The following is a 12,882-nucleotide window of genomic DNA, read 5'->3' as shown; positions in this document are numbered from 1 at the left end:
TTAATTTTTAAGTTGGTCAAATCTGTCATCCGACGACTTGCTACAGTCTGACAGATTGCCGTTTCAAAAAGGCGAGTATTAGTATCATCGCTGCGCCCACTTTCATGGACTTACAAGTTGATGAAATCGTGATACAATAGCACCACTTAGTCAAAGCGAGCTTGCAACTCTTCTCAGCTTTGGCGACCTGTGGGTTTCCACGTTGATAATTCGTGTTTTGTCTGACGAAATTATACCGAATACATACATGTATGTATCTATGCATACATATAGTATCTTATATTGTACATTTGCTGAAGGAAGATTATTCGTGAGGGAATATAATTTAGAATACATACATGTCTTTGATTCTCACGGCAGGTCACATTGCAAACAATATCGAATGAATTTTAACTGAATGTTCTTTTATTTTTGTTCACTTTCGTATTGCTAAGCATGTTTTAGTATATTTTGTTATTGATATAACGATAAACTGTACATGTTCAAGTTATATCAATAAAGTACTGTCCTGTTCATAAATCATCTCACTAAATTTGCGCTAATTAGTGTTAATTGGCAGTATCAACGCCTGAGGAAATCCATATCACCGCTGATTATCGATTTTCTATAAATAGCCTAATTAACATGTGGTCATATTTTTGCGTGCTTGAAATGCAGTCGAAAATTCAGTAACATTCTTAGATCACTAAGGTTGCATTAATATAATATCTTACAATTTGACATCTATGACGAACATTTAAGTTTGTTCTGACATATTTGAAAAGTGTTACAACTTGCTGGAAAAGCTATCAGAGGTACAAACTGGTATTGTTTATGGACCGGAAATGTTTGGAAACTTTTCCGTTGAAATTCTGTTTCTATTTTTAGCCGCGGATTACTGCTAGCAGAAGTCATTGTTCTTTATCAAATAAAACCCTAAATTTCGGGAGTTATACATGTGACACTGCGGTTAGGAAACATTTTTGAATTGTCAGTCTGGATTCCCAGGCTAGGTTTCTATATAAATAAGCTACCTTTTCTACGTTATAAGCTACGTGACCTCTGGGGCAGTACTATGCATGCAATAGCTAATCAATATCATCGCTCCAGTTCAGGTGACATGAGGTCATCGTTTATTCACGTGACCATAAATTTGCATATTTGTATTCATACACGTGGTTGTTTTAATTAAAACGTTGACTTCAGTTTGTATTGATTTTAGTCGCCGAATTTACATTAAAAATGGTACTAAGGCATATATTGTAGCTTTGCATATTCTGCACGTTGTGTAGATAATTGTTTACCTGGAAAGCTTGGAACTATTTTTGGTTGTGTTGTTAGGATGGTCTTAAAGAACTGACAAGATTTCTCAAACGGAGTATTCTTTTTGACACTGGTGGCAGCAGCCACCAAAAACAGTTTTTCAATTTTACCGTACACATAAATTTTGCACTAGTTATAATGAATTTCCAAGAAGTAACTGACCATTTCTTGACACACATGGTAGATAAATGATTTTGGATGAAACCATCATGATGATCGAACATTCTTTTTGCCTTGGTATCAAATTTTGATACAACCATTGAAATACTAGCGGGGAGGTATGTGGTAAAAAATACAGAAGCACAGTGATATTGGGGCAGACCTTGTTTTTTAGAGTTATGACGCGAGTTCAAATCCCAATGAGATTAATGAAAATAGACTGCACCTTTCACAATCCATTTTTTTTAGATGCAACTATTGGTAAAAAAGCATTTATAAGAATGTTCCACACAAAATGATGTAAAATTTTAGTTTAAATCTAATCAGATGGATTGTTAAAGTTAATCCTAACAGTGTCATTATCATGTTTTACTTTTGTTTTAATTAATATTTTAAAGTTTTTATTTTCCATAATAATTATGTTATTATTTTCCATAATTATGTATTGTTGTTGAAAAAATCCTAGATAGTAAAAAGGTAAAATGCCAAGATATTTAATGTTAAACATAAACCAACAACATCTGGACTACCACTATGCATGCAGTAGTAAGGTTTTTTTTTGGAGACTGCAGCTTTATTCTGCTGTCACAGTTTTGAACTGATGATCTCGTCTGCTAAATTTCTGTAATGAACTTGTCCATCTTTCAGTTTGGATAGTACCATTAACTGTTAAAAGGGGTGCATGGATGTGCAGGCTGATCATGATCTACATTGGTCGCAACCCCTGTGAAAATGGTTCATGAACTTCATGAATTTATTCATGAACAAATTCATGAAATAGTTCATGAATAAATATTCATGAGAGTCAAAATTTATGTTTCATGAATTTCGATATTCATGAACTTGTTCATGTATCTAAAATAATTCATGAACAAGTTCATGAATATCGAAATTCGTGAAACATAAATTTTGACTCTCATGAATATTTATTCATGAACAAATTCATGAATATTGAAATTCATGAAACATAAATTTTGATTCTCATGAATTTTTATTCATGAACTCGATATTCATGAACTTGTTCATGAATTAAAAATCATACATGAATTTTAATTCATGAACTAGTTCATGAATATTGAAATTCATGAAACATAAATTTTGATTTTCATGAATATTTATTCATGAACTATTTTTGTAAAGGAAAAAAAAAGTTCATGAACAAATTCATGAACTAGTCAAGGAAACCTGGTAGGAGTGTAACACTATGAAACCTGACAGATCTGCATGTAATGGAATTCTTTTAACAATTTCATTAGAGCTTGATACAAGAAAAAATCCTGTAGGTCAAAGTGTTGTTCAGTTAGCCTGGCCAGAGACTGTTTTTTTTTAGTCTCTGCTGAGTCACTGTGACAATGACATTTTCCACCCTCGACAAATGACATGTTGAGTAAAACAGTAAACTAGAGTGGGCTTGGGAGCATAATAAGAAGTAAACAATTGCTGTATAAAATACAAAACATTAAGTTAAACAATGTATAATTTACTTTAATCTCAAGATTGAAATGTACTAGCTTTGCTTCAGGGTCGTGAAAACTTGTGACATTTTAAAAGGATTTTATTTTTTTAAAATGAATGATTTATGACAACACCATAATTACTTATTTGATTTTCAGTATACACATGTTCCTTTTAAACAATTCCTACCTGTAGTATGATAATTATTTCCTTCTTATTTTCTGCACAAACTTCTCAAAAGTTGCTGAATCACGTGCAAAACATTTCCCAGCATGCAACAAAATAATGGAAACTGATCATGTGACATTATGAATTTAATGTTCATGAACATTCATGAAAAGTTCATGAACTTATTCATTTATTGTAAAAGGTAATAAACCTAAGTTTTATGTTTAATGAATGAACAGTTCAGAAACTCACAACTGGGTTCAAGAACTGGTTACACTGAACTAGAACAAGGTTTTGAATTTTAGTACTTTTAATGAACCTGTGTTCATGAACAATTTTGGTTCTTAGTCTTAGTCTAGACCAACAGTAACTGTTCAGGAACTGGTACAGTTCTATAAGTACCTGAAATTTTGCAGTTTTTGAACCAATGTTCAAGAACTGTCATTGTTCTAGAATCACAGTCAAAGAACTGTTATGCTGGTTCAAGAACAGTTCTCTAAGTTCTTCAGAAGTTCTTGAATGTTCAAGAACTTAATACTAGTTCTAGAACATTTTTGTACAGGGTCATAACCCTGTAGTTCCTGAATCACAATTTCAATCATTATCTGAATTTCATTTTCAAGTTCATGAATTTCTTAAATCATTTAATGGATTTTCTGAAATGTTCATGAAGTACATTTACAAGTTCATGAAATGAAAGTAATATTCTTGAACTTGAGACTTCATGAATTTAAGTTCATGAACTTTTCCTTGTAGTTCATGAACGTTTTTGATAATTCATGAATTCTTACAAATTCATGAATAAATTCATGAAGTTCATGAACCTTTTTCACAGGGGCAAGGCAGAACCAATCATGTCCAGCATGGTAAGAGTTAGGAGTTTGACATTCTTAGTTTCCTACTATGTTTACCATTATGAATAACGGTATTTGCCGATGATAAACATCAAAAAGCCTTTCTACTTTAAAACAGTCATTCATTCACTGACAAAATGAAAGCATTTTTTGAACAACGAAAAGCTAAAACTACAATAAATAATTCAATAAAAACATATCTATTACATTGCTGATTATAATCTCGAGAGATACCCTAACTAAAACAAGCATAATGCTTTTCATACAAAAAAGGAAATAAAGTCTTTGTTGCGTATTGACCAGTTTTCTCACCCAATTGTACATAAAAAACTTTTCATTTACAAATTGAACGGTAGTACTAGGTGGTATAAAAATTAATGTCTTTTATACTTAATACATATACTGAATAGCAAGATACAATAAAGAAATTGACAAAAAATCACTGACGAAAATTGTTGATGACAATTTCAACAAACAAAATACTTTACTGCTTTCAATGTTCTCCGAAGCAACGGTGTTTATACATAAAGATTAAAATTTACTTATCTTCAATTTAACAAGATAGCACTTTGAAATTTGCACAAAAAGATTTAGAAATGGGAGTGAGACTTGTAATTTATTCTGAACTGATCTGAAGAAACTCGACAAATGAGCCTTTTTTTCCTTCCCTTTAGTGGCAAGTTTATATAGAATTTAGCACAAAATAAAACAGTTTGATTTTGTATGTATTAAATGTATCATATTATTTAATTGCTTTTCCCTATAACTTCATCTTCTTCAGGTATGTTACCAAGATTTTATTTAGCGTACATAAATTATCTGCCTTTATTCTTGTTTATAAGTTTCTCTGATAGTGGGAAGCTGCCAGTGACCAAGGAATGATGGGGACAAAAAGACACAAAAATGACTGTGTCAGTTATGAACAACTGATGAAGTCAGAATGGACAAATGAAAGAGATCACGAAGTTCGGGCCTTTAACAACACACCAACAGATTGTATGTCATATACTAACTTCAGCTTTTATGATAGAGGGTCAAAACCCAGGTGCCTCCCACTCTGTGACTCCCCATTTTAAACAAGGGGAGACTGTGAAAATCACCAAGTAATCCCTAAGTGATAGTGACCAATAGTCAGTTGAGTAAGATGCTACAGATCATTCACTATTTAAATGGAATGAGCATGTCTAGAGGAGAAGTGAAATGCTAGGAAGCAGTTCAAATAAGTCTTAAATGAATTAAGGTAGCGCACCCATAATGACACTAGGCAATTTCAGTATGAGTACCTTTTCTTTTTAGGTAATATGGCATTATTTTGACCTAAATATAGCTCAATACACACTTAGATTTCCGTAAAAAGCAGAGAATGTCAAAATTGCATGAATACGTAATTTGTGGCTTGTCATTACAGACCCGATACCTAAGTATAAACTTTTAAACATCAATTAAAGTAGACATCCCACTACCTTAATTTAAACTTTTAAATATCAATTAAAGTAGACACCCACTATCTTAATATCACCTTTTAAATATCTATTAAAGTAGACATCCAATACCTTACTATAGACTTTCAGATATCAATTAAAGTAGACATCCACTACCTTAATATAAACTTTTAAATATCAATTAAAGTTGACATCCACTACCTTAATATAGACTTTTAAATATCAATTAAAGTTGACATCCACTACCTTAATATAGACTTTTAAGTATCAATTAAAGTAGACATCCACTACCTTAATATAGACTTTCAGATATCAATTAAAGTTGATACCCACTACCTAAATATAGACTTTTAAATATCAATTAAAGTTGACATCCACTACCTTAATATAGACTTTTGAATATCAATTAAAGTAGACATGCACTACCTTAATATAAACTTTTGAATATCAAAGTTGACATGCACTATAGTAGTCGCAACTTGACCGCGATGGTTGACCTTAGGCTGATTATTCATATCGATTATTCCATTGTAGAAATAAGGGGTGCTAAGGGTAGCCGTGTATATTTATATGGAACTAGTTTGTATACAGTGTTTTACGTACACTCCTTTTCAATAATAGGTTGTACCTCCTTATGTATTATAAAACAAAGGTCAACCATCAGGGTCAAGTTACGTCAACTATACCTCAATACAAACTTTTCAATATCAATTAAAGTAGACATGCACTACCTTAATATCAGTTCTTCAATATCAATTAAAGTAGACATCCACTACCTTAATATAAACTTTTGAATATCAATTAATCCTTAATATAAACTTTTCAATATCAATTAAAGTAGACTTTCACTACCTTAATATAAACTTTTCAATATCAATTAGACATGCACTACCTTAATATAAACTTTATAATATCAATTAAAGTAGACATGTACTACCTTAAAATAAACTTTTAAATATCAATTAAAGTAGACATCCACTACTTTAATATAAATTTCTGAATATCAATTAAAAGTGACATCCGTTACCTTAATATAGATTTTTAAATATCAATTAAAGCAGACATGCACTACCTTAATATAAACTTTTAAATATCAATCAAAGCAGATTTACTCTTGAAAGAAGTAGCAGGATTTATAATCTACTTTTTGATGACCACAACACAATTTCTTACTAGTCTATAAATCTTACTTAAGGACCTATTGGGTTTATGTACAAGATAAGAGAATACAAGAACAACTTCATCAATCATTCAGAGAAAAACACAGCACTTAAAATGGATCTGCATGGTATGAAAATATTGATACAGAGACTTTTATCAACCTGTGAAAGTCAGATGACATCAAGTGATCTCCATATTGATCTGAAAGCAATCTAATTGATTCCTACAAGGCAGAGTAAACACAAGTTGTTGACTCTGCAATTTTCATTAATATTCATGCTATAACTTATGCAGATAGCATTAAGTCCACTCTTGAATTCATTAAAATTTGTCAGATAAAGTGGTCACCAATGATTTAAATTTTTTCAAACTATCTATTCACTTTGCTTGTCATCACAACATACTTTATTGACATTGTAATTAATTAACATAATTTATAAATATCAGTCCTTAAAGAAGTGTTTGTTTTGTGTTATCTTACCCTATCCTATAGTTTTCCCAGTTTGTTTTTTGGCCAAATTTTCATAAGTAAGCAAAAAGGAAATTTTCAAGGGGAAGAAGTATAAACAGACAATTAATTTGTCAATGTTCTATTCACCAAGTAAAAAATTAACAATTTTACCTTCCTGACCTATGAAACAATCACATTTCTCATGTTGTTTCATGAAAAAGACTAACTTACCTTACCTACATAAGTTGAAGATGTTTCACTAGAACAAGTTCTTGTTACGCCTTAATTAGATAATTGCATTAATGTTAGTTAGTAACAAGCAAGATATTATTCCGTGTATCCCCTACCCATTTAAGCCTCCACCTAAAATTGTTAAAAGCGTATTTCATGTTGTTTTTCTTACTGGACCTTTATTTTTTTACCTTGTTCAGAAGACAAGAAGTCTTAATACTTTCTTTCTAAAAGGATCACAAAAGAGACAACCTAAATTAATATTGAAAACTTCTATATGAAATTTCAATATTTCCTTAACTATCAATCATTAGCAACTTTTGAATGCTGTTTAGTGTGCAAACATCCATTTGATGTGTTAACATGTTCATTCAATATAATGAATAAGTTCTTTTTACTATTTATATTGGTATAAAAACGACTTAATTCAGTTAATATTAAATATCAATTGGATTCCTCTTCCAAAACATTTGAGGTAGAGAAAACTTAGTCAGAAAGCTAAAAAACGCTTACCCCAAGGGCCCTTGAAAGACATCTGAAAAAAAAAGCCAAAGAATAGATTAAGAGATAAGTCTTAAAGAATAAATATCATTATGTAATCTATACAAATACTAATTGTTATAGTAAAAAATGGGACATTTACACTTCTTATTTTTGAATATAATTATATAATTAGATTAAGAAATAAAATAATAAATAACATTATGTAATTTATACAAACGGATCTACTATTCGTTATAGTAAGAAATTGGCCGTTTATACTACTTATTAATGAATAATTATATAATTCTAATAAATAAATTTAAATGATGGAGACTTAATTCTTACTGTAAAACACTACAAAAAGTTGATAGATATACATGTATTACCAAGATGTTACAGCATGGAAAACTCGTGTTTTATTATAAAGATGTTACATCACGGAAACTTCGTGCATCAGGTGCGTCATAACTTACCCCAATTCATCCCAGGCGAAAAATCCGCGAAAACGCGGATATTTCAAATGAAACATTTTAAATTAATAACTCCATGATATCTTATAATTAAGCTGAACTTTTAGACAAAGAATTCATAACAAAATAATCCACGTGTTTCCACTACAGATATATATTCCGAAATGAAGTAAAATGTTGAGTGTATCGATAAGGGGAAGTAACACTGTGTTTGGAGTTTGGTTCAAATGCTGTGTTCTATTTATCCAATAGTTGTTCCCCTTTTTCCAGTGCAGACGCTTATGAATGAAATAATAAAAATTTCACCTTTAGATTGCCAAATATTAAATAAAATTTTAATGAAATTGTATAACACTGCAAGGTTAGTGTCCGTTTACGGCAAGGCGCCTAGCTATACAGACGGACCGCCATATTACACGACCAAATGAAGTCAGTCAGTCAGTCAGTCAGTCAGTCAGTGTTTATGTTTAATAAGGGTCCATCCACCCTTTCGGGCACAGTATAGCATTACGCTATGTAAGAGTATAGACCCCCGGCATGTCACCAAGCATGCCGTTAAAGACAATTTTTGAAGCCAGTGTGGTGATACGCAATTTCCGTAGAGTATTACCCAAAAGTCCAAATAATTTTGAAGCCACACGTGGATCTTTGTCACGGCCAATGAGACCACAAACGACCGAGATCCGAGACGTGGTTGCATGACAATACTGGAGGTATCGCATGTCGCCCTAACAAGGGCGGTAGGAGCCGCAAGTCGCTGGTGGTGCTGTCACTGGTCCTTCATCGTAGAGTTGATGTACCATACCCTCCCGTACCCCACGTTGGGCGTAGGGATTGGGAAGCTCTAGGCTTCTCTGCATGCTGTCTAACTGCAGGCCGTCACCAAGAAGGTAGCTCCTTTCACACAAAACGGTCCCTTTTAGGGCCGCTCCCGCCGGTTTCTTTCAGGACATTGACAGAAAAGGCCAATATAATTATGACCTAGTTCCGTCAATGCCCTGTGCCTTCTCGAGACGTGCACTCGCCGGCGGGTCGGAGAAGTACCAGTAATGAAGATGAATGCCTCGTTAATAGCTTATATACCGGCACATATAGTACAGTACATTGGGACTGGTATGAATATTGATATGACATTGAATGAAATTGTATAGTAAATGAAAGTAGAAACTGCAAACTCCACCAAATTAGTGAGTCTTACAACCTTCCGTAGACACTGTGCTAAAATACTGAGAAAATGTGAGTGGACAAAAGCCTGGACAATATCACACATGAGTTTTTGCGTTCCATCGAATTGTTTGCAGTTAATTCGATAAATAAATGCCAAATATCGAAAATATTACGTTTCGTCCATATTTATTTATTCTTTTCGGCTGGAACTATTTGCTTTGATAACTAATGTTATGACCAGTAGTGTGCATTACAATACTATAAACCATGTTACGTATTTCATCCAGTAGACTAGCTCCTAGACTATGATATATTGTTTTTTTTTTTAATTTTTATTTTCAAAATTGTGAATGTAGCCAGTGTATTTCCTATGTCTCATATCATTTATTATTCTATATCTATTTTATCTATCCAATCGTGAACGTTCATTTGCAACACGTGACCGTACAATATATTACCTTATTGGACGCACGTGCGTATAAAAAAAAACCCTGTATTTTTCCGTATTTGGACGGTTCAAAACATACAATAAAGTCCGAAACGCGTGAAAATGTTCAGAATGTAAATCGGCGTACATTGAACTGTACAATACGAGATATATTTGGACTCGTACCCAGCTGGGAAACCCATATTGGAGTCGCCTAGCGGCTCGTCCAATATGGTTTTCTCAGCTGGGTACGAGTCCAAATATATCTCCGTATTGTACAGAACAATGTTACATAACCTAATAATAATATTACAACCAGTTATCTGCGAAAATCTCTAAAATAGACTTGCATTTGTCACTACCACATAAAATTAGAGAAAAAAAATACAAAAGTTGAATTTTGTGACAGATTCTTTATTATCGGTCTAGTGGCTAGTCTTATTAATCCAGATGGGAGATGTTTTGTAAAATATATATACATCATTATGCATTATACGTTATATTTTACGTTAGTGACATCAGGTTCTTTCAAAAATGAATGGACCCTTCAATCTGAGTGACCCTGGCGACGTTAACAACGATGTGATGTTCGTGTGCGCACTTCTAACGTATTATTCTGTGTACAGAAATTGTATATCAACATTTATTCGGTGAACTTGGGGATACATAAAATAACTTGAAAGAGATTGTATATAAAACGTCCGATATATCATTTCTAAAAAATAAATTCAAACTTACGAGCTGTGTTTCACCTGACACGTTATCAAATCATAAAGAAAACGTAATATTGACAAAAATGTCATTGTTTTCAGTTCACACCTTCAAAGTATTTCCATTTATTTTTTATACATAGTTTCAGCGGTATTATCCATTTTTTTTTCGAGTGCAAGACAGTCAATAAATGTATCGTGAATGAATGTGAAACACATCTCGTGCATTCTGTGCATAGCTTCTTCTTCTTCTTCTTCTTATTTTTCTTCTTCCACTGTCATATCAGCTAACAGCCATACGCTGGACTTTATGGCCGTGCGTGAGAGGTTGCTTCTCAGATTACCAGCAAAGTAAAGAATACATCAGATGACAGTCATTTTTAAATGTTGTCGGACTGTTTTCTAGAAAATGAAATAGCAACCTGTACCTTTATCATTTTGTCCTATTACATTACAGTAGAAACTATTCTCCTAACAAACTCTTTTTTAAGTAAGACACCTGACAGCATTTAGTTTTATCTGACCGAAGTACTAGTATTTCCCGTGACGCCATATGACGTCACTACTTATTCAGCGTCTATTCAGCGTCAAGACTGACGTTAGATACAATTCGTTTGACGTTGACTACCGAAAAATTATGAAGATAGTTTAGCCGTAATTTCACAGCTTTTCACTGGGAGAAATAGTAAGGTATAATTTAATACCAATTAAAGTCACATAGAATGCAAAGACATACTTGTTTCGACAAGTAAGTTTTGTGCTATGTATTCAGAGAAATTGATGGGATGTAGTTTTCATTTAGAAATATACCAGTTGAACAGATCTATATAACCATGTTTATTATTTGGTAAGCTGTCCAGAAGCAACTATACCTATCAAGGAATGAAAAACATGTATATATTTTATTAACTGTAGATCAATGTTAGAACTTAGGTCGTTTTTCCCCTTATCAAATGAAATTTCTAGTTACTCACTCGGCTCTTCGACTAACTCGAAATTTTGACTATTAATCTTGCTTTTTATCCTCTCTGACTATCTGTCTGACAAAGATCAAACAAGAGCTGTCACAAATGCCCCTACAGCGCCTTGACCTTTGACCTGGTGACCTTTGACCTGGTGACCCCAAAGTCAGTAGGGGTCGTGTACTCAATAAGTACTATCAGCACGTGAAGTTTGAAGGTCCTGTCCTGGGTGCAGTGGTTCGCGAGTGCCTTCATGCAAAAAGTTAACGTTGTGACGAACGGACGGACAGTTGAAAACTAATATGCCTCCCTCGGGGGCATAAAATGAATGACTTCTGGATGATAAAACTGTAAGGCGGATACATCGACTTACACGTCCATGTGTTGTACCCAGCATGTAGGGACTTGAACATACACTACCGTACATCAATGTATGACCTAACTTAGCTTCTAGACTCGCTACTCTTGATTTCAAACTGTATCAATGATATATACCAACATTGACATGGATAGTTTGTTCCTGTGGTAGGGGTTCGAACTGGGTCTAAAGCCCTCATACTATGGTGAAAACAGTGAAATATTCTAAGGTCAAACACCACCCCATCACCTTTATAACATATCCTCAAAATCTAGACGTACTTAGGTACCAGATCTTGGTCGAACAACATGTTCTTGAAAAGTACGTTTACATTTCCATGCCATGGGCTAAAACCGGATCGAAAACCTAAATATGTTTAAAAAGTGATATTTTCCAAGAGCTAACGCTGCGCCGCAGTCATTTTATTTAACCCTCAATGGTTCCCCGACGGCTTGAAACGGTGCTTCGCATGGACCTACATGTATATATATCTGCGTTTACTATGGTAGTTAGTTTCTCTAAATTTCTTATTGTCTCGAAATTTCGAGATACGTATCTTGAAATTTCGACTTAGTAATTCGAAATGTCGAGTTACGTACCTCATGATTTCAAGCAGTGATGAAGAATAACATGCACCGATGTTCTACCGTAGATTGGGACATGGAGAAAACGTACCAAGTACTATACTAATAAAGTGTACGTGTTATAAAAAGTACAAAAGCAGGAATTCAGTCACCAACACCAAGAATCCTACTTAGGACAAAGTTAGAGCTTAGGAATAAGGTGTTTCACTGACATACTTGTAAGAAGATTCGTTTTAACTATTCGGTTATTCTTAGTATGAGCAGAAGAAAAATAAGGTAGACATAAACACATACACTTGAAGGAGTGGCAAAGACATGCAATATAAGGACATATACATTTCAGCTGTAAAGAAAATAAATGAGAGAAATTATACAAGCAGATAGGTATATTCCACCTTGGAACCTCGTATATCTAAACCTGAGTAACAATGCCAGACAGAGAAAGACGTCAGACAAAACAAGGCAAGTGAACAGTTTTATAACAATCTTTTAGATTCA

At 33.3% G+C, this 12,882-nt stretch overlaps 1 protein-coding gene across 3 annotated transcripts in view; it reads right to left on the bottom strand.

Annotated features, from left to right (window-relative positions):
- LOC123536282 (uncharacterized) overlaps positions 1 to 8,379 on the bottom strand; it is a 56,178-nt gene extending 47,799 nt beyond the window's left edge. The window contains exons 1-2 of one of the 3 annotated variants that reach the window (XM_045319305.2): positions 8,180 to 8,379; positions 7,737 to 7,758 (exon numbers count right to left, since the gene is read on the bottom strand). In XM_045319305.2, the coding sequence (XP_045175240.2) occupies positions 7,737 to 7,758; positions 8,180 to 8,235 (78 nt within the window). In that variant the 5' untranslated portion in view covers positions 8,236 to 8,379. The remainder of the gene's footprint in view (positions 1 to 7,736; positions 7,759 to 8,179) is intronic. The other 2 variants (XM_045319304.2, XM_045319306.2) reach the window with 2 other exon arrangements.
- Between the last annotated feature and the right edge of the window lie 4,503 nt (positions 8,380 to 12,882).

The sequence above is a fragment of the Mercenaria mercenaria genome, chromosome 17 (assembly GCF_021730395.1).
Source record: "Mercenaria mercenaria strain notata chromosome 17, MADL_Memer_1, whole genome shotgun sequence".
Classification (NCBI taxonomy): Eukaryota; Metazoa; Mollusca; class Bivalvia; order Venerida; family Veneridae; genus Mercenaria; species Mercenaria mercenaria.
This window is presented reverse-complemented; position numbering and strand designations above follow the sequence as displayed.